Consider the following 24,358-nt stretch of genomic DNA (forward strand, 5'->3'; position numbering starts at 1 on the left):
CTCCACTTGATGATGACTGTCTTCACTGTGTTCCATGGTATATCTAATTGCTTGGAAATTCTTTTGCACCTTCTCCTGACTGATAACTTTTAACAGAGATCCCTCTGATGCATTGGAAGCTCTCTGCGGCCCATGGCTTTTGCTGTAGGATGCGACTAAGATAATGTCAGGAAAGAACTACTAGAACAGCTGAACTTTATTTGGGGTTAACCAGAGGCACTTTAAATTATGGCAGGTGTGTACTGACTTCTATTTAACATAAGTTTGAATGTGATTGCTTAATTCTAAACATAGATACATCCCTAGTTATAAGAGGGTGCAATCACTTTTTTTTTTTTTAACCCCCCCCCCCCTTCCCAAAAAAGATTTCAGCTTGTTGTTCAACTGTACAGTTTACAGGTCACATTAAAAAGGTGGAAAAAGTGCCGAAATGATTTATCTTTGTCTCATTTTTTTTTTTACATCACAGAAACCTGACAATTTAACATGGGTGTGTAGACTTTTTATATCACTGTAGAGTAGATGCAATAATACAATGTTTCTACGTCTCTTAGCCATGTAACTAGGGCACATGCAAGACCATCTGTGAAAAGGCTTAAATGTGAAAGTTGTAGAAGTGGATGGAAGAAGACTCCACAAAAGGAATCCAGCAGAAGGGAACGAGACTGGCACTCATGTCTCTGGGAGGTAGTAGAAGGTGGGGAATCCATGGAAAGCAACAGTGAGACTAGAGTGTGGGTATGCAATGACAAGAGGTGGGTTAGAGAGTTTTACATGAGCACTAGATGACCAACCTGTGTGTGTGGTCGTAAGAAGTCTGTTAGGAACAGGTGCACTTTAAGAGGAAACACAAATGTTCCAATTCTTAACATGTATATATTTAACCCAATTCAGGTAGCAGAGGAAGATCAAACTTTATTGAAACTGCTTGCATACAAAATATATTGCACTATAACCAAACAAATGTCAACATAAAAGTCCAATCTGTTTTAGCTAGTATGTACAGAAGATAATGCCCTTATGGGCACAACAATGTTAGTTTACCTTTTGTTTAGTATCTACAGTATTTTGAACCAAACAGCATACAGATGTGTGCAAGGTACCAATTCATTTATTTTTGCTTTTGTTTCCCCCCCAAATACTATACATTCCCAAAATAAATAACTAGAAACCAACATTAGTGTTTGGCAATACTTTTAAGACAATTTATATGTTATACTGTGTGCAGCATGTTGTCATTTAATATATTCACTTGTATGCATTGGAAATTCAAGAGCAATAGGTAACAAATGAGAACTGGTCCATGGACAATACTAAAGGTGGGGACTCTAGTATTCTCCAGAAACGATTCTGTAGATCAGGTACATCTCCATAGAGATAGGACATCCCTTTATAGAAGTGGTAGCAGAGATAAGTTTCAGGAGCTGTTGCACCATTCTAAGCTGGAAGTTTCATATAAAACAGGAAAAGCAAATATGCTATACTCGCATGACTATCCTCCTTAAGCCCCATACACACGATCAGAATTTCTGCTGCGTTTTTCCTTCAGATCTACCAAATCCATGTAGTAGAAGGGCCTGCCTGATTGCATACACATTGGAACTCCTAAGGTTTGACCTCATATTATATGGTTTTGGTAAATCTTAAGGAAAAATTGTGCGTATGGGGCTTTACAGTACCATGTTAAATTAATCATACAAATTATACATTATATGAGGGTTTGGAATTTGATCTGGATCCTGAAATTAATATAATCTCTCCATGCTAGCAGCAGTTCTTCCCTTCACTGCTGCCATGGACTGTTCCTAGTCTGCTTGGCCCCTTCCTGGCAGGTACCTTAATGTTGGAAGGGGCGGGAAAAGGGTAGGTATTTGATGGGGTAGAGAAGCCTGTCTCATGACCCTTGATAATGGCAAAAAGAAACACAACATATGGGGTGGGGGTGTTGGTACTTGAAGGACATTTCCAGAATGTATGTAAATCTCCCATGTATTTTCATTTTCTCCACTCCTCCCTGCACCTTACAGTGGTCTGCTATTACTTGCACAGAACGAAAGAGTTACAGATTTGGTATTAAATTTCCATGAATCCAATATACTATTTTTTAAGTTCATAATAGATGGGAATAGGTGCCAAGATAAATAAATAGCCACACTGCATTTGTAATAATCTGAATATTCACTGCTGCACTGTAGTAAAGTGCAGCCTTACCCCTTGAGGATCCCTATGCATTCTGTTATTAATTTATACACTCTGCCATCCCTGACAGACTGCACAGTTATAACAACTCAAAAATTTTATTTAGAATGATTACAAATGCCTACTGGTGATTAGTTGTCTTCAGGCCTTTCAACACTGCAAACACAAGCAGGGGTCCATTTACAAAGAAGTGAATGGGATTTTTATCAAATATTCACTGGGGGTGAATTACTGTCATTAAAACATAAGCACCACATATATTCATTGGCAGTGAACGTTTGGTAAATGTCATAATTCACTATTTTATAAAAGTCTGTCCTGGGAGCATTAAGTAAAAATGCAGATCTGCAATTTAACAAAAGGACACCTGAACAAAAAAATTTCAACATTCAAATAAACTGACCAGTTTACTCATTCAGCTCTCATATTAAAAAGATTCCCAACAGATGATTGTAAATCTCTCACAACATGATAAGAAAACAATACCTATTATTTCTACAAAGACATTGTGTCCCTGGTATGTCTATTAATTGCTAACTCAGTGCAAAACCAAAAATTTCTACTTTTCCATTTCCGTCGCCAAGGCTGATAAAATATTATGGAATGCATGCACTCTTCTATAATGCTCTACCGAGTCTTAAGGATTGCTACATATATTTTACAGCTAATATGTTTGTTTCCCCTGATTCATCCACACAATAATCATACCTGCCAAGTTAGAAAAAAGGCACAGATCATACAATTTTTTTTATTTATTTTTTTGCTATGTGAAAAATTACATTATGCTGCACATTTATTAGGTCCCACTAAGATACTGCTGAAAGAATTAGAAATGATGGAATGACTTAAAGTAAACCTTTCCAAAGGGAACAATGGAAGTTGCCTTTGGAGGCTTATTCTGAAAATGCTAGTTACCCGACTATCATGCTTACCCCCTTTGATTCAATACGTTGGGTCACTAACACAGAACAAGTCAGACAGACACCTTTCCTCTGACTTTCCTGATCTGCATACTCATCTGGGATTTAGAAAGTACTGAAACAGCCAGGCAACTCAGATTTTTCAGGTCAGCAACAGCACATATATATATTTCTTTTAAGAAAGCCTTACTTTAAGGCATACTGCATAATTGGAAAAACAAGCCCAGCTTATGAACTGTCTACTCACACTGAAATTTGAATTATAGCTGTCATTTTTGTTTCTTACTAATCAGCTGCCTGAAAAATAGTGCAACTGAACACAATTATACCAACACACAGTTTAGTATTTTTTCATTTATTTTCTCTTTTAAACAAAAAATATTTTTTTTCTTAAAGTCAAGTGCAATATGTATTGAAAGCCTCGGAGGTTTTGATAATTAATGCAAATACGTTTCCAATGCCTGACTTTGCCAATACTAACAAAATAAGGCTAACAGGAACGCTTCTGTCATGCTCCGTGTCTTCTTGCCTATTTGTCTCTGGCCTACCAGGCTTCTAGAATGTGAAATATGATGCATCTTTTTTAGACTTTGTTTAGATTGTATAGGGTTGACGGTAGACATGTAAAAGTTATGGTACACCATTGACCACCATTTGCTGGCCATCCACAGCCTCAGGTTTCTCTTTCTTTTGAATGCGGTCTTTGCCCGTGCGAAGTCGGGTGCCCTCGACAGTCGTGTTCTGCAAGCTTTTAGTGTGTACACTTCTCTCGTTATTGCAGTCGATTCGGATCTGAAAATACAGACAGAAACGATAAGAACTTTGAAATGAACCTTCCTTTGATTTCAATGTTTTGTTCCAAAAATTAGCTCAAAACGGACTAATTGAATCTGCTGCTTTCTTTTAGTTCTCCGTCATCCATGTAATAGAGGTTTCATGCTGAAATTCTTAGTTTCATCCCACCAGGGAAGTAGAATGCAAATTTGCAGAGGACCACAGCATAGATTTTAACATACAAAAGCATTTCAGCATTTATTGTTTATTGAAATTTGTTGATTATATATATATATATATATATATATATATATATATATATATATATATACACACACACACACACACACACACACACACACCCTAAAGAGTTAACTACAGTACAATTTATTGCTTAACTGGTTGCTGACCGCCGGCTGTCAAATGACAGCCAGGCGGCGCAGCTATTGTGGCGGGAGGCCGTCATATGACGGCCTCCCGTTTAAACAGGGAGTGCACGCGATCGTGCGCGCGCATCCCTATTTCTTCGGTGGCGGTGTGTCACGGAGACGCCGCTCGCCACCGAAGGGGGTGAACAGTCATTGGTTATGGCTGTTTACCACATGATCGGCCGTGATGAAGTCACGGGCGATTACAGATGGTCACACCCCGACTGTGCACGACGCATGCGCGCGATCGTGAGCATCTGCGCGTGCACGTCGGTGGCGGCGTGTTCCCCGGGAACACTGCTCGTCACCGACGCTGGTAAACAGCCATTGGCCGGCTGTTTACCCACGTGATCGGCTGTGATCCTTTCACAGCCGATCACTAAAATGTAAACAAACCGCAGTAACGAGATGTTACCGGGTTCTCCTCCTCACACACGATCGGAGATTGCGGTAACATCTCGTTATCGCCTACAGTACACATCAAGCACACTGATTGCCCCCCCACCCCAATAAAGAGGACCTGTCACCACCCCTCATAGTACCTGTCAATCACAGTCCATCAGAGTACCTGTCACAGCCCATCAGAGTACCCGAGTACCTGTCACAGCCCATCAGAGTACCCGAGTACCTGTCACAGTCCATCAGAGTACCCGAGTACCTGTCACAGCCCATCAGAGTACCCGAGTACCTGTCACAGCCCATCAGAGTACCCGAGTACCTGTCACAGCCCATCAGAGTACCCGAGTACCTGTCCCGGGCCCATTGGGGTACCCGAGTACCTGTCCCGGGCCCATCGGGGTACCCGAGTACCTGTCCCGGGCCCATCGGGGTACCCGAGTACCTGTCCCGGCCCATCGGGGTACCCGAGTACCTGTCACGGCCCATCGGGGTACCCGAGTACCTGTCACGGCCCATCGGGGTACCCAAGTACCTGTCACAGCCCATCAGAGTACCCGAGTACCTGTCACAGCCCATCAGGGTACCCGAGTACCTGTCCCGGGCCCATTGGGGTACCCGAGTACCTGTCCCGGGCCAATTGGGGTACCCGAGCACCTGTCCCAGGCCATCGGGGTACCCAAGTACCTGTCCCGGCCCATCGGGGTACCCGAGTACCTGTCCCGGCCCATCGGGGTACCCGAGTACCTGTCCCGGCCCATCGGGGTACCCGAGTACCTGTCCCGGCCCATCGGGGTACCCGAGTACCTGTCACGGCCCATCGGGGTACCCGAGTACCTGTCACGGCCCATCGGGGTACCCAAGTACCTGTCACGGCCCATCGGGGTACCCAAGTACCTGTCACGGTCCATCAGGGTACCGAGTACCTGTCACGGTCCATCAGAGTACCCGAGTACCTGTCACAGCCCATCAACGTACCCGAGTACCTGTCACGGTTCATCCGAGTACCCGAGTAGCTGTCACAGCCCATCTGAGTACCCGTCCCAGTTCATCTGAGTACCCATCCCAGTTCATCCGAGTACCCATCCCAGTTCATCCGAGTACCTGTCCCAGTTCATCCGAGTACCTGTCCCAGTAAATCTGAGTACCTGTCACAGTTCATCTGAGTACCTGTCACAGTTCATCTGAGTACCTGTCACAATACATATGAGTACCTGTCACTGCTCTTCAGAGTACCCAAATACCAGTCACCAAGCCATCAGAGTACCTGTCACCAGGCCATCAGAGTCCCTGAGTACCTGTCACCAGGCCATCAGAGTCCCCGAGTACCTGTCACCAGAGTCCCCGAGTACCTGTCACCAGGCCACAAGAGTCCCCGAGTACCTGTCACCAGGCCATCAGAGTCCCCGAGTACCTGTCACCAGGCCATCAGAGTCCCCGAGTACCTGTCACCAGGCCATCAGAGTCCCCGAGTACCTGTCACCAGGCCATCAGAGTCCCCGAGTACCTGTCACCAGGCCACAAGAGTCCCCGAGTACCTGTCACCAGGCCATCAGAGTCCCCGAGTACCTGTCACCAGGCCATCAGAGTCCCCGAGTACCTGTCACCAGGCCATCAGAGTCCCCGAGTACCTGTCACCAGGCCATCAGAGTACCTATCTCCAGCCCATCAGAGTACCTATTTGCAGCCCATGTCTCATAGAATATACGTTGGGGTGTTTGCTTTCCAAAATGGGGTCATTTTGTGGGTAATTTCACTGTCCTGGTGGTCCAGGACCTTCAAAAGTGTGATGGGTAGGAATGAAATGAGATGTGTCATTTATGCTCCTAGAACGCCTGAAGGTACTACTTCAATGTTCGGCCTCTCTATGTGGCCAGGCTGTGTAAAAGTCCTACACATGTGGTATCACCATACTCGGGAGGAGTAGCAGAATGTGTTTTGGGGTGTAATTTTTGCTATATACATGCTGTGAAATATCTTATAAATTGACAATTTTGTGTAAAAAAAAAAATAAAAGTGTTTTAATTTTTTTCCACATATTCCAAAAACTTCTGGAAAAAAATGAACCGTTCAAAAGACTTATTATGCCTCACAGATTATACGTTAGGGTGTTTGCTTTCCAAAATGGGGTCATTTTATGGGAAATTCCTCTGTCCTGGTACTCCAGGGCCTTCAAAACTGTAATAGGTGGTTGAGAAATGAGATGCGTCATTTTTGCTCGTAGAACGTCTGAAGGTACTACATCAATGTTGGTGCTCTGTATGTGGCCAGGCTGTGTAAAAGTCTCACACATGTGGTATCGCCGTACTCGGAAAGAGTAGCAGAATGTATTTTGGGGTGTAATTTGTTGTATGCATATGCTGTGTGTGAGAAATAACCTGATAATATGACGATTTTGCAAAGAATTGTGGGAAAAAATGACAACTTAAAAAAACTCACCATGCTACTTACTTAATACCTTGGAATGTCTACTTTGTAAAAAGGGGTCATTTGGGGGGTATTTGTACTTTCCTGACTTGTTAGTGTCTCAAGAAATGAGATACAGCTGATGTACTGAAGGCCTGATCAGATGTGATCAATTTTCAGCGATTGGCACCATAGTTTGTAGACTCTATAACTTTCACAAAGACCAAATAATATATACTAATGTGGGTTATTTTTACCAAAGATAGGTAGCAGTATAAATTTTGGCCAAAATTTATGAAGAAAAATTACTAATTAGCAAAAATGTAAGACAGAAACAAAGAAAAAGGCATTTTTTTTCACAAAGTTTACGTTTTATTTTATTTATAGCACAAAAAATAAAAAACCCACTAGTGATTAAATACCACTAAAAGAAAGCTCTATTTGTGTGGAAAAAAGGACGCAAGTTTCATTTGGGTACAGTGTTGCATGACTGAGTAATTGTCATTCAGACTGCGAGAGCGCTGAAAGCTGAAAATTGGTCTGGTCAGGAAGGGGGTGTAAGTGCACTGTATCGAGGTGGTTAAAAAGAGCAAAATACAAAAAAAGTCAGAACAAGCAAAAATTCCAGTTTATTCCCTGTATATAGAACAGAGAGGAGCTGAAACAATTACCCAATGTTCTATATTTCCCTAGATCGATAAGAACAGACAACCCATTACAATCCATGAACTTTCTCCCAAATATTGCAGGGAGAAAAACTGGTGTATTGTCAGCAATCCACAGACCCTCCCCTAAATGTGAGCACCCCTATAATACCTATAAAAATAGGATTTTGTACTCACTGTAAAATCCTTTTCTCTGAAGTTCATTGATGGACACAGCTCCTTTAAATCTTGACCTCTGGCTATAACCCCTCAGCCTGCTTCCTGCAGCTCAGCACATCAACAAGCAGTACAACGTAGAATAAATAGGAGGGGTGGGTGCTGTGTCCGTCAATGAACTTCAGTGAAAAGGATTTTACGGTGAGTACAAAAATCCTATTTTCTCTCTCGTTCATTGACGGACACAGCTCCTTTAAATCCTGACCGTAGGGACGTCCCCAAGTAGTGTCAAAACGAGGGGTGGAAACTGAAAAAAATAACTTCACATACAACCAGGGGAACGCCTCAATGGAGGAGTTACCATCTGAAATGGCCGCACCAGAACTTGTGACGAACGTATGCATCAAAAATGTGTTTACAACAAAATCGTAACTTTATTTAAAAAGGGAAAAAAAAAAAAGTGTAAATTACAACTTTACATAGCCGCCTGCAAAACTTTATGGCCAAAGCAAGCATCTGAAGATTCGCTTACATGAATTTTGTAGAATTTTGTGAAAGTGTGAACGGATGACCAAGTCGCCACCTTACACACCTGGGAGACAGGCGCTTGATATCGGAAAGCCCAGGAGGTCCCAATTGCCCTGGAGGAATGGGCCGTGACAGGAAAGGGGGGCACCTGCCCCTTCAAGGCATAAGCCTGGACCACGATCTGTCCGATCCACCAGGACATGGTGGTCGACGAGGCCGCTAGATCTCTTTTTGGACCAGCCACCGAAACAAACAGTCTGACTTCCGGAAGGGAGCCATAGCAGACAGATATACCCTCAGAGCCCGGACCACGTCAAGGGAATGTAGGGGCAACTTCTTTTGGATGTCCCTTAGGACAAAGGGATGGTTATACAACGTCCTCATTGAGATGGAATGCTGAAACCACTTTTGGAAGAAAAAAAAAAAAGAGGGTTGCGGATGTAGCACCGCCTTATCCTTGTGGATAACCAAATAGGGTGACTTACAAGACAAGGCCACCAACTCAGAAACCCTCCTGGCAGATGTAATAGCCACTAAAATGACAACTTTCTGGGAAATAGTCAAGAGAATCTCCCTGAGGTTCTCAAACGGCAGTTTTTGAAGCGCTGATACAACCAGGTTCAGATCCCACAGAGGCATGGGTGGTCGAACCGGAGGGACTACATGCCGAACCCCTTGTATAAAAGAGATCCAAGTCTGGTGTGCCCCACCGCAGGCAAAGAAGCCTGGACACCACCAGATGCAATGACCATTCTCCTAGGTCCAGCATCTGGTGACTTATGTAGTCCGCCTGCCAGTTTTCTATGCCCGGGATGTATATGGCCGACAGGGCTGGCACCTGTCACTCTGCCCACTGGAGGATGTGAGAGACCTCCCGTGCTGCAGCTGAACTCCTTGATGGATGACATATGCCATCGCCGTGGCGTTGTCCGACTGGATCCTGATTGGATGGCCCTGTAGCCTCGCTGACCATGTGGAGAGGCATAGCCCGATCGCCCGAAGTTCGAGCACATTGATCTGCACCTGGGGATTCTTCTCATGACCAAAGGCCCTGGGCCGTCTGTACCTCCAGCACTCAACCCCAACTGGTCAGGCTGGCGTCCGTTGTGATCACCAACCAATGGAGAGGAAGGAATGATCTCCCGAACCGAATGGCCGGAGACCTCAGCCACCAGAGAAGAGAATCCCTAACTGGCTCACTCGAATCTGATGATCCAGGGATAACGGAGATTTGTCCCATTTGGACAGGATCTCCTTCTGCAAGACTCGAGTGTGAAATTGGGTGTACGGTACCGCCTCGAAGGAGGCCACCATGAGGCCCAGAACTTGCATGCAGAAGCACCGCGACGACCACCTACAGTTCATCAACTTCACCGCGGTTCAGAGAGTCTGCAGCTTGTCTGAAGAGAGAAAAAAAAACTCTCACTTCCACGGAGTACAGCAATAAGTCCAGATACTCCAGGCGTTGAGTCGGCATGAGCACCGACTCTTTTAGGTTCGGCACCCAACCAAATTCCTGTACAGTTTGCATGGTGATCACCACCTCCCCCCTTAATTCTGAGGCTGCTCTCAGAAGGAGGTTGTCTAGGTAACCCACAATCGTGATTCCATGTTGCCTTAACAGCGCCAGAATTGGAGCCAACACTTTGGTAAAGACTCGGGGTGCTGACGCCAGGTAAAAAAGGGAGAGCTACAAATTGGTAGTGCTCTTCCAATTTTGAACTTTTGTACTTTCACAAAGCAGTTGAGGGCTTTCAGGTCCAGGATTGGGCGTACCCCTTCCTTTTTGGGGACTACAAACAGATCGGCGTAGAATCCCTGAAACCTTTCCAGCTTCGGAACAGGCACTATCACCCTGCGTACGAGCACGTCCTTTACTGCCCCTAACAGGGCTTCCCGGCGAGCCGGGAGTAAAGGTATGCTGGAGGGGGAAAAAAAAAAAAAATCTCGTAGCCCAATGAAACCAGTTTTCAGACCCATTGGTCTGGCAGCAGTGAGGTCCACCGAGCTGCAAACTCCCGAAGGCTCCCCACCCCACCCGAGTATCGGACGGGGGCAAATCTTCATGCGGTAGCATTTTTGCTCGCAGGCTTGTTTGGCTTGCGAGACCAGGGAGGTTTTTGTCTCTCAGCAGACACCCTGTCGGACTGGGAGCACTTACCTGTCGTCCCGGGCGGGCAAAAAAGCCGTTTCTGAGCGGAAAAGGAGGCCCTTGCCTACGGTGTGGCTCCTTACCCTTCCTAGACTGTGGGAGTAATGTGCTCTTCCCACCTGTAACATTCTTAATAATGTCGTCCAGCGAAGCTCAAAATAGCCTCTCACCAAGGATGGGCAAATCCACCAGAGCTTTTCTGGATGCAGGCCAGGACTTTAGCCAAATCAGGCGCCGTAGCACCACTGCTGATACCGATGCTCTAGAGAGCAGGAGGACCGTATCCAGGGCCGCATCACAAACATACTTAAGGCCATGCACTAACTTGTCTGCTAATTCTACGCAGACCGGGGGAGACTGTTGCTTCTCCAATTCACGGTACAATAACTTTGCCCACTCAGTAAACGTCTGCGACACCAAGGCAGTGGCCAGTGCAGGTCACAACGCTGACCCCACTACCGTAAACATGGACCGGGCCACTGCCTCGGCTCTCCTGTCGGTAGGGTCCTTGAATACAGGAGTCCCTTCTACCCGAATCGTGAATACTTTATTTAAAGAGGAAGTAAACCCTGATGAGTTTACTTCCTCTTTGATTCCCTGCAAAGGTAAAGCATAATGGACTACTATGCATTGCATAGTAGTCCATTATATGTCACTTACCTGACACAGGAGCCAGCTGTCCCCTGTAGTCCGGAGCGTTCATCTTCTCGGTGGGTCCTTGCTGCTCCGCCGCTGTCATTCGGCGAAGCCGCGATGGCGCCACTCCCGCGCATGCGCAGGGAGCCGCCACTCGCGGCATAACGCCGTTGACAGCGGCGCGCTCAGTGCATGCGCCCTAGACAGCGGTGCCTGTCTTTCGGCAAATATCTCCTAAACCGTGTAGGTTTAGGAGATATTTCTTGGACCTACAGGTAAGCCTTAATCTAGGCTTACCTGTAGGTCAAAGTTGGTTGTAAGGGTTTACAACCACTTTAATCTGGATACCCGGGGGTCAACTATCGGAGGAGCCATCCATTTTTTAAGGAGGCTCTCCTCAAAAGGGGTAACACACCGCCATTCTTCTTGGGACTAAAAAGGCCCATTGCGGGCTTCCCCATTCCTTATAGATGAACTCAAAATAAGTCAAATATGGGAAACCTTAGGTGCACGGGTCGGTTTACGGGACCCAAAAGGGACACCTTAGCAGAAGATCCTGCTGCATCCTGTATGTGCAGGGGACTTTTTTTTTTACCCTCCTTGCACCCACACGCCGCCTTCACCCTGGCAACGAACTTTCCAGGACCGCCGACAAAGCGTCCATAGGCACTGCATTATTTGCAAGCGAGCCCGTTGCAATTACAGGGATGTCTGGGGAAGAAGCGCCAGCTTCTGACGCCATGCTGACCCACCTCGTCTGCCACAGTTGGGGACTTAGGACAAGGAACACAATCCCACCCTCCGGGCCTTTCACAGACTGAGGGGCCCTACCGCAGGACTCACCCCCCTGACCGAATGCTGCTCCATGCTGCTGCTGAGCGCTGTGTTCTGTGTCTAGTCACAGGTGCCCAGAAAGAAAAACCGCACTGTTCTGAGGTAAAAATGACCCAGCACTGGAGGCAAAACTGCGCTGAGACTACAAGAAAATGGCAGCCGGCCGTTCTTGTATAAAAAAAAAAAACACCAAGAAAAAGGCCGCCGGACCTCTAGAAGATGGCTGACACCCATGCTCTGCAAAGAAACTACCAGAAAATGGCCTGATTGATATATCAGAGTGGTGTGGACAGCACATCATTCCATTGTGGAGCAGTGTTACTTATATCCATATTTACGGGAATACACTGCTCCCATTAGGAAATCTATGCTATTTGTTTACAGGGGGCTTGGTTTTTTTTTTTTTACAGGTATTATAGGGGGTGCTCCCATTTAGGGGAGGGAGGGGGTCTGTGGATTGCTGACATTACCTCAGTTATTCTTCCTGCAATTTTTGGGAGAAAGTTCATGGATTGTAATGGGTTGTCTGTTCTTATCGATATATAGGAAAATATAGAACATTGGGGAATTGTTTCGGCTCCTCTCTGTTCTATATACAGGGAATAAATTGGAATTTTTGCTTGCTGTGACTTTTTGTATTTTGCTCTTTTTAAGCAATAAATTGTACTGTATTTTAACTCTTTAGGGTGTGTATATCTCTCTATTTTTTTTTTCTCTAGATTCAGCACTAACAATGATTAAACCCCGGATATACAATCGGTGAGTACTAATATTTAATAATTTAGGTGGGAATCCCAGTTCTCTTTTTGTGCATTTATTGAATTTGTTAACATTTCATCTGACCTTGGAAAAGTAGTGGGATAGGAGTTTAGTCCTTTTAAATCTCACCGACTGCGAGCTTTAACCAGGTCAAATCTGGCACCTTTAAAAGTTAATCATTAGTAGCTTTCTTATTTATGTTCATACAAATTCACTTTCAAAATTTTTCAGAATATTTTTGGTTTGGTCCAAGCCTTACTAATATTTCTCACACTGTTTGAATGGCACCATAATCCATTTGGTAATGGCTGCTGAACATCACTTATATAAAAGGAGCATCTGAGGCACCTTTAAGACCAGGAGCATGGTAAATGGAGCTTTCTTCTGAAATAATTTTTTTGGACTGTGCCAAATGTATTATTCTTACAAATATTTTTTTAATCACCTTTGGATTCAAGTTTATTTGGATTGTTTTTTATCTTTTGTTCGCATGCAATTTGTTAGGTTCTTACTTTTCGGAGGTGGTATATTCACTTAAAGGGGCAGCTTCACAAAAACCTTTTTTTTTTTTTCTCAGAATATTGTCATTTCTGGTTGGCACTAGGATTTACTAATATTTCTCACATGGATCTATATCATTGTTTGCAGACCCAAATAAAAAGAATTCACCTACGTCGTATTGATTCTAGGAGTGTGCACAGCCAACAAATTCCTAGTTATCATGCAATATTTAAAGCAACAAAGAACGCAGTGGTAACCAACCTGCAGAGAGCCATCTGCTGTCCGTGCTTTAGGATCTCTTGAAGTGCGCTGTCTGTTGTCTGTCCGAGATTGGTCATCATTTGCTAAAAAAACAAAAACAAACATAAAGCAACAATATGATGGGAGTTTGTACCCGTCACACATCTCCTCTCCCCCTGAGCTGTCAGTCAAAAAGTTAGCCCTTAGTACCCAGCAGGCCCACCTGCCTAAGTGTTTTGCCCTTCCAAACAGAAGATGCACAATGTGGAATTAGATCAATGTCTAGGATGTGGTTCCCCATCAAATTAGGTGAGAACTACCTCACATGATAAGATTACAGAGTATGGAAGGAGCAAGCTGAATGTCCCAAAGAAAGAGGGGCAACAAAACTATGGGTTGGAATATGACTTACTGGTGTATATCAGGGCATTAGAAATGCTTCTTGATTTATGTGTGCGAGTCAGAAGAGCAGTCATATAACTGAAGATGCTTGGTGAGATAGGCAGGCATTTGGCGGGGCACCTACACACTGCATGTTTAGGGAAAACCAACTCAAAGGGAGCTCCTGCGTACAGGGCCATGCAACCTTTTCCAATACTAACTAAGCAAAGTCAACTGTTGCAAAGGCCAATTGTTTTGAGGAGGAAAGTGTAGAAAGACTCCTCATTTCGTAAAACAGACAGACAAATCTAGTAATCCTCGACCCTAATATAGGGAAGGAGGACATTTCAAAACACACGGCAGAGTCTAAGGATTTTAGGTTACGGAGACCCGTGTAGAAAAGGGGGAAAGGGGGTTCATGTAAGGGAGCTGAACCTCTGCGTGTAGTGAGTAGTAGTTTCAGTGAGTGCAAAAGTCTACCAACAGAACCCATGGGAAATTCTCAGAGAAAAGACCAATGACAGAATGTTCAGGAACATAGAGTTATTGATGCACAAAATGTCACGCTGAGGAGAAACATGAATAATAATGATGTGAGGCTTAAACCCAAGTTTTTTTTCTTAGTTTCTGTCAGTAAATTTTGTAAAGAAGTCATTTTTCTCCTTCACTGATGTGCACTGATGAGGCGGCATTGATAGGTGGCACTGATGAGGATGCCGCACTGATAGGTGGTACTATTGGGCAGAACTGATGGGCATTAAAAGGCAGCCCTGACTGGCACCAGTAATGGGCATTGATTTGTGTCACTCATGGGCACTGATTGGTGGCACTGCTGCAGCTTTCCTGTAATCAGGCACTGATTATCATAAGTGCCCCGATTACCTTCCCTGTTCTCCCCTGCAAGGATCATCGGGGTAGCGATGTGTCCTAGCAACACAACCGCGATCAGCGCCTGTTCTGGTGCACTGTCATAGCATGTCCACTCAGAACGAGAGCTGCACTGTCCCTTTCGCATTTGACGGTGGGCGGGCGGCAAGTGGTTAAAAGGGAAAGCATATGAGACCTGATTTTTATTGGTGCAAACTACAAGGTGGGGAGTATTGGAATGTTGGTGATGGCTTTTGCACAATACAAGTTGGAGTGATTGCCAACAACATTGCAGAAAGTGTACAGTATTTATGGCACAAGTGGAAGAAAATAATGGACTCACACACTGATAATAGAAGGACTTATATTTTATAAATTATTATATATATGAATATATTTTTTTGGCATTAAATAACTTCATTATTTGTTTATTTTAATCAGTACTGCTTGGACCTTGAAAAAGGGGACATACCCCGAAAGCTTGTCCTGAAAAATTGTACGTTAGTGCAAATAAAAAAAAAAAAGTATCACAGACAGTACTCAAATTTCTCTGTCACAATTGCACTAATACGGCTACAATCACATTAAGTATTTATTTTATCTAATAGTGCACAGCACTATTTAATATATGTTTCATGTTGTAACATGTTACATCCTGGATACGGGTAGCATGTTCTGAAACCTATCCTATAAAATAAATGCAACTGTTTCTGGAAGGTCCCAGAGAGGATATATGAACAAAAAGTAATAAGATGATCTAGCAGCTACCAACATGTTCATGGAAAATAACCACTTAAGGTTGGTTTACAAACACATATCCCAAAATCTGAACTAATTTAGGGCGCAGTTAAATCCATTATTTAAGAAATGGAAAGAATATGGCACCATGTCTCCTCCCAGAACACTGTCCACCAATCAAGGATCAGATAAGGAGGGAATTGGTCAGAGGAAAAAAAAAAATTATAATGATAAGGAGCTGAAGAGATTCACGCCCATAAGAACAAAACCATGGGACTAATACAACCCACAAAGCTGAAACTATGATGAGAAGAAAGACACTGCTTAAGATTGAAGGAAGAGAATTTCTGCTAATAGAAGAGGAACCAGCAAAAGGGACACTTTCTAATGTCCGAGTCGGTTTTTTATCGTCATGGTAGGATCACCAGGTATTATTATATCATTGAAATCTTCAAATTTAAAAATAATGAAAATGCCTTCTGAAATGATTTAGCATGCTTAAAGCTTATATATGACATGACATGTATATTTTAACATCTTTTTTTGTTTCCAGTGTTCACGTTTCTGTTTTCCTAAAATCAATATAATGGATGTTTACTGTTTAAAGGATTAAAATTTACATCAACTACCTTTGAAGCCACCACGCCCCCTCAGTCCTTGGCCTCGTGCTCCACCACGTCTTCTTCCATCCCCTCTCCGAATGTAGTTATCCTGATCTTCCTCTGCTGGTGCCAAGGACCAATCACTAAGCTCATCTCGGTGGTCAGATTCAGTTTCTGATGCATTTGATGCTTCAGAATTTGTACCTGTTTGAAAATAATTAACCATATATTTCTGAATTAAAAAACAAAGTAATTAAGAATGGTTAAATAATAGATTCTTAAGAAACTGGCAAAACAACAAGAAACTATAACAAAAAACTGAGCCTGTGTTTAAAAATGCCATGCAAAAACTTGTATTCTTCGATCCACAACCAAGCTGAGATAGTAGCACATAAACTGGTGCACACTGCTAAACTACTAAAGTCTAGTTCCCAACCCTGTACACACGATCGGACATTCCGACAACAAAATACATCCGATTTTTTCCAACGGATTTTGTGCCAAGCTTGTCTTGCATACACACGGTCGGACAAAGTCGTTGGAAAATCCGATCGTTCTTAACGAGGTGAGGTAAACCATGTACGTCGGGACTATAAACGGGTCAGTAGCCAATAGCTGTCATCTCAATTTATTCTGAGCATGCGTGGCACTTTGTCCGTCAGAATTGTCTACACACGATAGGAATTTAAACGATCGGATTTTGTAAATTTTAGATCCCGCTCTTAAACTTTGTGTGTTGGAAATTCCGACGGAAAAAGTCCGATGGAGCCCACACACAATCAGATTTTCCGACAACGCGGTCCGATCGCACATTATCCGTTGGAAATTCCAACCGTGTGTACAGGGTATAAAGAATAATCTCAAATGTTTGAAATAGGAGCTATGTTGCCTTATTATATAACCAGCAGACTATCATTCTCCAATAAGAATTTTTGAAAATTTGGGAATTAAAAATTCTGATACAACATTTATTAACACTTATTTCTAACACTTCCACTTCAATAAATGCTGAGTAACTCAGCAACAGCAAATCATATAATATGCATTAATCATTTATCACACTTGAATCCTGGATTAACGGTATAAACTTTTTATTTTTAAATAGTATACAGACATTACATTTTTTAATGAGAAGCCAATATAGAGGAGTACATGATGACCGGCAGTGTGCCACTATTAAAGAGGAGCTGCAGTCTGCTCACACAATTTGTAATAAAAACATCTTTGCCATTCTGAAGCTTCCCTCCCAAACACTTATGCTCTGTACACACGGTCAGACATTCCGACCTTTGCATATTATTTTATATATTCTACGATTCTGTACTTGCCAAATATGCTGCAGAAATCTCCAGCCACTAAGCCTGGCTGCAATCATTTTTGTAACTGTGGGCACCTGAAGCTGCTGCCTGTTCACTTCCTGGATTTACACACAGGGGCACACCTCCAGCTCTGCAGCTTTCATTGGCCCACTTATGACTCATCCCCCCCTCCCTTCTTGGTAAACTCTCACAAGAGTTATAGAGAGGTGTGCATGATGTCAAAAGCCTAGGCTAATGGCCATGCAAGAAACAGGAATAGGGCTGTATAAGGTATTTAATGGCAGTATGATAGTTTTGCTATCCAAAGTTAAAACAAGGGCAGAAGTTTTAATAGCTGGAAAGTTGAAAAAATGACTGAAGGTTTGCTTTAACCATCTAAAGACTGCCCACCACATATTACACTGCAGGAGGATGGCCCTATTGCGTGAAACGACGTACCTGCACACGTGGTCCAGCGGCCACGATGTCCACCGGCCACCCACGATCACTCCTCAGAGGCAGAACAGGGATTTTCCAATGTAAACAAAGCAGATACCCATTCTGACAGCGGAGTACAATGTGATCGTCTGTTTCTAGTGGTCAGGAACAGCGATCTATCTGTACTCCGCCAGTCCACTCCCCTAGTTAAAAACACCTCCCTAGGACACATTTAACCCCTTGATTGCCCCCCCCCCCCCCCAGTGTTAACCCCTTCCCTGCTAGTGTCATTTATACAGCAATCAGTGGAAATCAATCAGTGTCCTATCTGTCTGCTGCAAAGATGCAGTCCCGCAAAAAAATTTAATAAAAATCGCTGATCGCCGCCATTACTAGTAAAAAAAAAAAAATCTAAAAATTCCATAAACCTATCCCCTAGTTTGTAGACGCTGTAACATTTGCACAGACCAATCAATATAGGCTTATTGTGATTTTTTTTTTAACCAAAAATATGTAGCATAATACATATAAAAAATCTAATGTATTCATCCGTTTAAGCCAATATTTTTTTGGATATGTATTATAGAAGTAAAAAAAAAGTTTTTTTTCCAAAATTAGCAGTCTTTTTTTGTTTATAGCACAAAAATAAAAAAAACTGCAGGGGCGATTAAATATCACCAAAAGAAAGCTCTATTCGTGGGGGAAAAAAAGGACATCAATTTTATTTGGGTGCAGCGCCGCTAGCTTGCACAATTGTCGGTTAAAATAACGCAGTGCCGTATGAAAAAAAAATGGCCTGGTCATGAAGAGGGTAAAACCTTCCAGTCCTTAAGTGGTTAAAAAGGGCAAGATGAAGCACAAACATTTTAGGTTGCTATATGTAACTGTTTAGAGGAAACAAATATAAAAATTCGATTTTTTTTCTGGATATATCTGTATTGGATTTTATTAAGTTAAAAAAAAAAAAAATGTATTGCTTAACTGTAAAATCCCTTCTTGTCTTAAGCATTGGACGCCGGGAAATAATGTGATTTTTTTGATTTACCTTTAAAATATTTTCTTTGAGACCGTCTTGTTCTGGGGTTTAAATGCACTGGGAAATCCAACGACTGTTCTGTCCCATGTTGATAAGATGGTCCAACGGGACTGCATCGAAAGGAGGCAACCATCTTTCACAGGACCCACACGCAATGCCAAATTAAGGGACTTGTCAGAGTTTGAAGCGTGTACACCTCGGTTCTCAGAGCAAGGAGTTTGTCTTGGGTGAGGATCACTCTCGATTGGACTGTGTCCCGCACCAGGCCATATTCCAACCATTGAGTTGGGAATAAGACCAAAAATTTGAGTTTGCAACATTAAGTCATACTGAGCCCCAGAAGTTGAGTGGACTGCTTCTGCAGAAGCAAGTCGTCCAGATAACCCATGACAGGAATATCCTGAGCACATACAAGCTCTAAAGACCAGGGCACCTTGGTGAATACTCAGAGCAGTGGCCGGGCCACAAACTAAAAAGTGGGGCTTGGCGAATGGGAATATTGGGATATGCAGATAAACATCCTCAATATCCTCAGATATCAGAAAATCTCCCTGCTTGAGGGAGGCAACCACTGACTGCCCCCATTCAATTTGGAATTTGCTTTCAGAGCCAGGGAGGTGTTTTAGTAGAAACTGTAAGCCCTTGTACACACGGTCGGAGATTCCGACAAAATGTGTCCAATCAGACCGTTTTGTCGGATAATCCGACTGTGTGTGGTCTCTATCGGACTGTTTCCGTCGGAGTATCCGACGGACCAAGTTTTCCAACTTGTCAGTAAAATTTTCAGACAACATGATCCGATCGGACCTTGTCCGATCATGTGTAGAGAATTTCAATCGGACAAAGTGCCACGCATGCTCAGATCAAATTCCTACACCAAAGCTATTGGCTACTAGCCTGAACGTAGTCCTGTCGTAACTAAATAACGTCATCACGTTCTGAACCATCGGATTTTCCGACAACTTTGTCCGACCGTGTGTATGCAACAGTTTCGGACAAAATCCGTCGGACAAAATCCGACGGATTTGGTTGTCGGAATGTCCGACCGTGTGTACAAGGGCTAAAACTGTTCTCTCCAGGACCAGGACAAGTACTATTTGCAAAAGGTGATTGAGTGCAAAAGAACAGTCCCCTTTTGCAGATTCAAAGAAACATTTAAAAACAAAGTGTGGAGTGAAAGGGTCAGAAATTCCAGCTTATAACTTAGTGGACACACTCATTCTGGAAAATACTTTGAAACCCCCGCCAACAGGGGGCCCATCAAGCCCAGACCTTGAGGCACAGTCCCACAGTCTCAATAGCAAGGCCACACCTATAGGTTAAAATTGGCTTTGAATAAAGCCTCAAGACTCTTGTCTGTAGCATTCTTAAATACCAAGAGCTCGTCCCACTGAAACCATGAAGGTCTTAAGGTTGAACATAGTTTTATTATTATCACAAGGTCAGTGCAAATAAGGAGTACAAAATAGCAGTACATTTCAAAAGATACACAAACAGCGAGGTACAAGTGTAAAAGCATAAAAAACTGCGTAAATGACAAAGCTGATTAATACCAGTATAAGTGAAAATAAAGAAAGAAATCAACCGGTGGAGGGAAGGGGAGGGGGGGAGGAGGGGGGAAGGGACAGGGGAAGGTGAGGGAGAGGAAAGGAGGAAGACAGGAACCTCAAAAACTGAAATCATACTGGGCCGTACTGCAGCCGTCAGCATGGATCCAGGTCGGTGGCCCGACATCCAACCTATATCGCCACATGGGGGGGAGGGAAGACAGACGGGGGCCAGCCGGAAGGTGGTGTGCAAAGGGAAGTAAGAGCACAGGCCACCATGAAGGTCTTAGCCCTTGTACACACGGTCAGACATTCCGACGGAAAATGTCCGATCGGACCGTGTTGTCGGATAATCCGACCGTGTGTGGCCTCCATCGGACTGTTTCCGTCTGAATATCCGACGGACCAAGTTTTCCAGCTTGGCTATAAAACTTTCCGACAACATGATCCGATCGGACCTTGTGCGATCATGTATAGAGAATTCCGATCGGACAAAGTGCCACGCATGCTCAGATCAAATTTCTAGACCAAAGCTATTGGCTACTAGCCTGAATGTAGTCCCGTCGTAATGAAATTACGTCATCACGTTCTGAACGATCGTGTGTATGCAACAGTTTCGGACAAAATCCATCGGACAAAATCTGACGGATTTGGTTGTCGGAATGTCCGACCGTGTGTACAAGGGCTTAGATAGGAAATCACTGGATCCACTGCAGACATATTCCATTTTATTGTGTACTCACTTTCCATGGGGTATTGTTGAGCAAATAATTTTGGAGGAACAAATACCTTTTTTTTAGAGTCCCAATCCTGAAACCTTTGGGATGGAGGGCTCAGGAAGTAGTCATTTTAAGTTGGTATGGACATTTCCAAGAGAAAACCCACAAAGGCCTTTTAGGTCTGAGATAAAACCTTACTCCTGGGATTTCCAAGAGTAGATTCCTCTTTAGTGCAATTCTCCATGTCTCCCTCTTCCGGAAAAGTATTTTCCCCTTCCACCTCCTCCTTCGGCAGTTCCTTGGTAGAGTTCCTTCTCCATTAATGAGAACGGAGGAGGGGAAAAAGAATGTTTCCACTTGCGACCAAGACGATCTAATCCAGAAAGCAGATGTTGTAATCCAGCAATAGCAGATGAGAATTCCTCCCTTAACACAAAAGGAAGAATTTTCCCAGAGGTAATGGAAACTTAAGTGAATGGAACCAGTGCCACGTTCAAATAACTGAACCCAGAGAGAATATAGTGCAAGAGATATGTCCAGGTTACCCTGTAATTGATCAAGGAATTTGGGAACCCTCTTTCCCCTGCTTTTATGAATATTTCCAATTAAAAGTAATTTTACACTGGATGTGCGGCCAACCAGATTTTCTTTGCCATTTGCCTTTACCAGCTGTCCACCTTTCTTGAGAACAGCATTTTTTTTTTTTTTAAATATTAGTACTTACCAATCTTAAGTGGTAAAAAAACAGAAAACAGCTGCCCGTTACCAGTTTGGTTTGTCATGTGGAAGTTTCAATATGGAATCTTCCAGCTCCTACGACATCAAGCCCGTACTGTGCCTGAGCACACAGCACAATTCCCTGTACACATGCAGATGGGGTAGTGAGAAGCACTCCACCTCTGCATTGGCACTAAGAGCCTCCTGACCCCTCCACGCTCTGCCGCTGCTATTTGGCACGTGGGAAGACCAGGACAAAGAGTAAAAGCAGTTACACACATAGAAACACAGCAGCCAAGGGGATGGAAAGCACATGGCATATAAAACTATGGAGCCAGGAAACATGGGGTACCCCCCCCCCACTGGGTGGTGCTGGCATTTTAAAGGCTACCACCTGGTCACTCATCAGTTCATGCTGCAAGGCCTCCAGGGGGGTTCAAAACCTATCATGGCAGACAGTTGCCACAAGGGGCCTTCAGGGACACAACTACACAGCTGGGGATCACAGCCCAGGACCTTTTAAAACACCCTGCTAGCCCCACAGGGCAGTACAGGATACCCCTATGCAGAGTCAAGTGCTAAATGGCAATGTTACAGGCAGTCCCCAGGTGTCCAACACAGAGTATGGGTAACATTTCTCTTAGCAGACCACTATAGGCAACATAGTAAGCCAGTCTCCTAATTTCAGGTGAAATATTGAGAAAAATAGCTAAAAAAAAAGAACACAATCTTTGCACAGGGCATGCAGAGACATGAGCATCACCTAAGACACTAGCAACAAACTGAAGCTATGCCCATCTAGGAGGGGTAAAGATTGGGAGGGGATTTATTTTCTTTTTTTTGCCAGTGTCCAATCACCTGAAGGTGGCAGCATAACCCTACCATAATGGATATGAAAAGCAGTTCTTACCGGTAACTCTGGTTTCCAGTAGTCTTCCAGGGCAGGCCTTGAGAGATGGAGTTCCTCCCTCCAAACAGGAAACACGTTGCCACTTTAATTCTTTAAAAGGCGGCCCCTGGTCAGTCATCCAAGAGAACCGAAGGTCGGTATCCAAAAGACATGAAACACAACACAACCCCACAAGGTTAAACATTAGGGTGGGATCGTGCTGCCCTGGAAGACTACTGGAAACAGAGTTATCGGTAAGAACACTGCTCCCCCTCTCCCATTCGTCTTCCGGGTCAGCCCTTGAGAGGATAACCAAGTACTCACAAACTAGTGTGGGGCAACAGCTTGGAGGACTTTCCAACCAAAAGCCTGGTCCTGACTGGATATCAAATCCAGTCTGTAAAGAATCTTGACCAAGTCGCTGTCCTGAAAATTTGCTCCAGAGTGGCTCCATCCTCTTTGCCCACGAGGCTGCTGAAGACCTCGTTGAATGGGCTCTTAGATCTTTTGGCGGTTATCTCCAACTCCGTAGCATTCTAGTATAACTGCCTTGATTCATCTGGCTAGCGTTTACCTTTTTGTCTGCCAGAATACAGGATGAATAGAGCGTCTGATGCTCTGAACTCATTGATGGCTTCAAGGTATTGAAGGTAGTATTATATGATGGGATTTATGAAAAGTTGACGTCACTTTTGGTGCAAATCCTGTATCTTTTTGAAGGAAGCTTCTATCACCATGAATTTTGAGAAAGGGCTCTCCGACAGACAGAGGCTGGATTTCCCCTATCCTACGTGCTGTGGTGATACCCACGAGGAAAACAGTTTTGAGTGTCAGCAGGAGTAAAAATGTTTTTTGCAGCAGCTCAAAGGGACTTTTGATGATCCCCATCAGTACCATCGACTGATCCCATGTGGGACATTTTTGAGTCTTGGGTGGTCTTTATTTTGCCAACGCTCTGCAAAAGCGAGGGACCAATAGGTCTTCTTGTCTCGTCTGTTCTAGTTACCGACAGCGATGCTACCTGGACCTTCTGCATACTGAGCGCTAGACCTTTATCAGCACCCTGCTGTAGGAACTCAAGAATAGTCAAAGTATCCATCTTTTGTCTGTTATTTTCAGCATACCTGCTGTTAAATTTTCTCTAGATCTTTCTGTAGATGGCCCTGGTGTTCGGCTTCCTAGCGCTCAGAAACTTGGCCAACACTTTATCTGAGAGTTCTTTTCGATTTCAGGATGTCTTCCTCAGTAACCAGGCCGCCCATTTGAAGCTTTATTGTCTTAGGCCTGTTAGGGTCGCCCCCTGTGAGGAAGTATGAGCTATTTTTGCTCCTGTAGGAATTTCTTCACCACCTTAGGAATCAGATGTACAGGAGGGAAGGTGTAGCACATTTTTAAAAGTCCATGGGTTTTGGAGTGCGCCTATTCTTGGAGGCCAGTTTTGCAAGATGAAAGATTAACCTGGGTGTTTTTCCAGGATGCAAATAGATCTATATTTGGTACTCCCCAGTGGGCTGTAATTTCCCTGAACACCT

The 24,358-nt window shown here is 43.9% G+C and overlaps 1 protein-coding gene across 3 annotated transcripts in view; it reads right to left on the reverse strand.

The window, feature by feature from the left end:
* Positions 1-889: 889 nt before the first annotated feature.
* Positions 890-24,358, reverse strand: part of FMR1 (fragile X messenger ribonucleoprotein 1) — a 97,091-nt gene continuing 73,622 nt past the window's right edge. For all 3 annotated transcript variants that reach the window (XM_077487935.1, XM_077487859.1, XM_077487773.1), the window contains 3 exons: positions 16,210-16,386; positions 13,616-13,698; positions 890-3,911 (listed from right to left, as the gene is read on the reverse strand). In XM_077487935.1, coding sequence (XP_077344061.1) covers positions 3,750-3,911; positions 13,616-13,698; positions 16,210-16,386 — 422 coding nt within the window. In that variant the 3' untranslated portion in view covers positions 890-3,749. The remainder of the gene's footprint in view (positions 3,912-13,615; positions 13,699-16,209; positions 16,387-24,358) is intronic.

Source organism: Lithobates pipiens, unplaced genomic scaffold, assembly GCF_037356315.1.
Source record: "Lithobates pipiens isolate NorthernLeopardFrog02 unplaced genomic scaffold, aLitPip1_a1.2 Scaffold_1, whole genome shotgun sequence".
Lineage (NCBI taxonomy): Eukaryota > Metazoa > Chordata > Amphibia > Anura > Ranidae > Lithobates > Lithobates pipiens.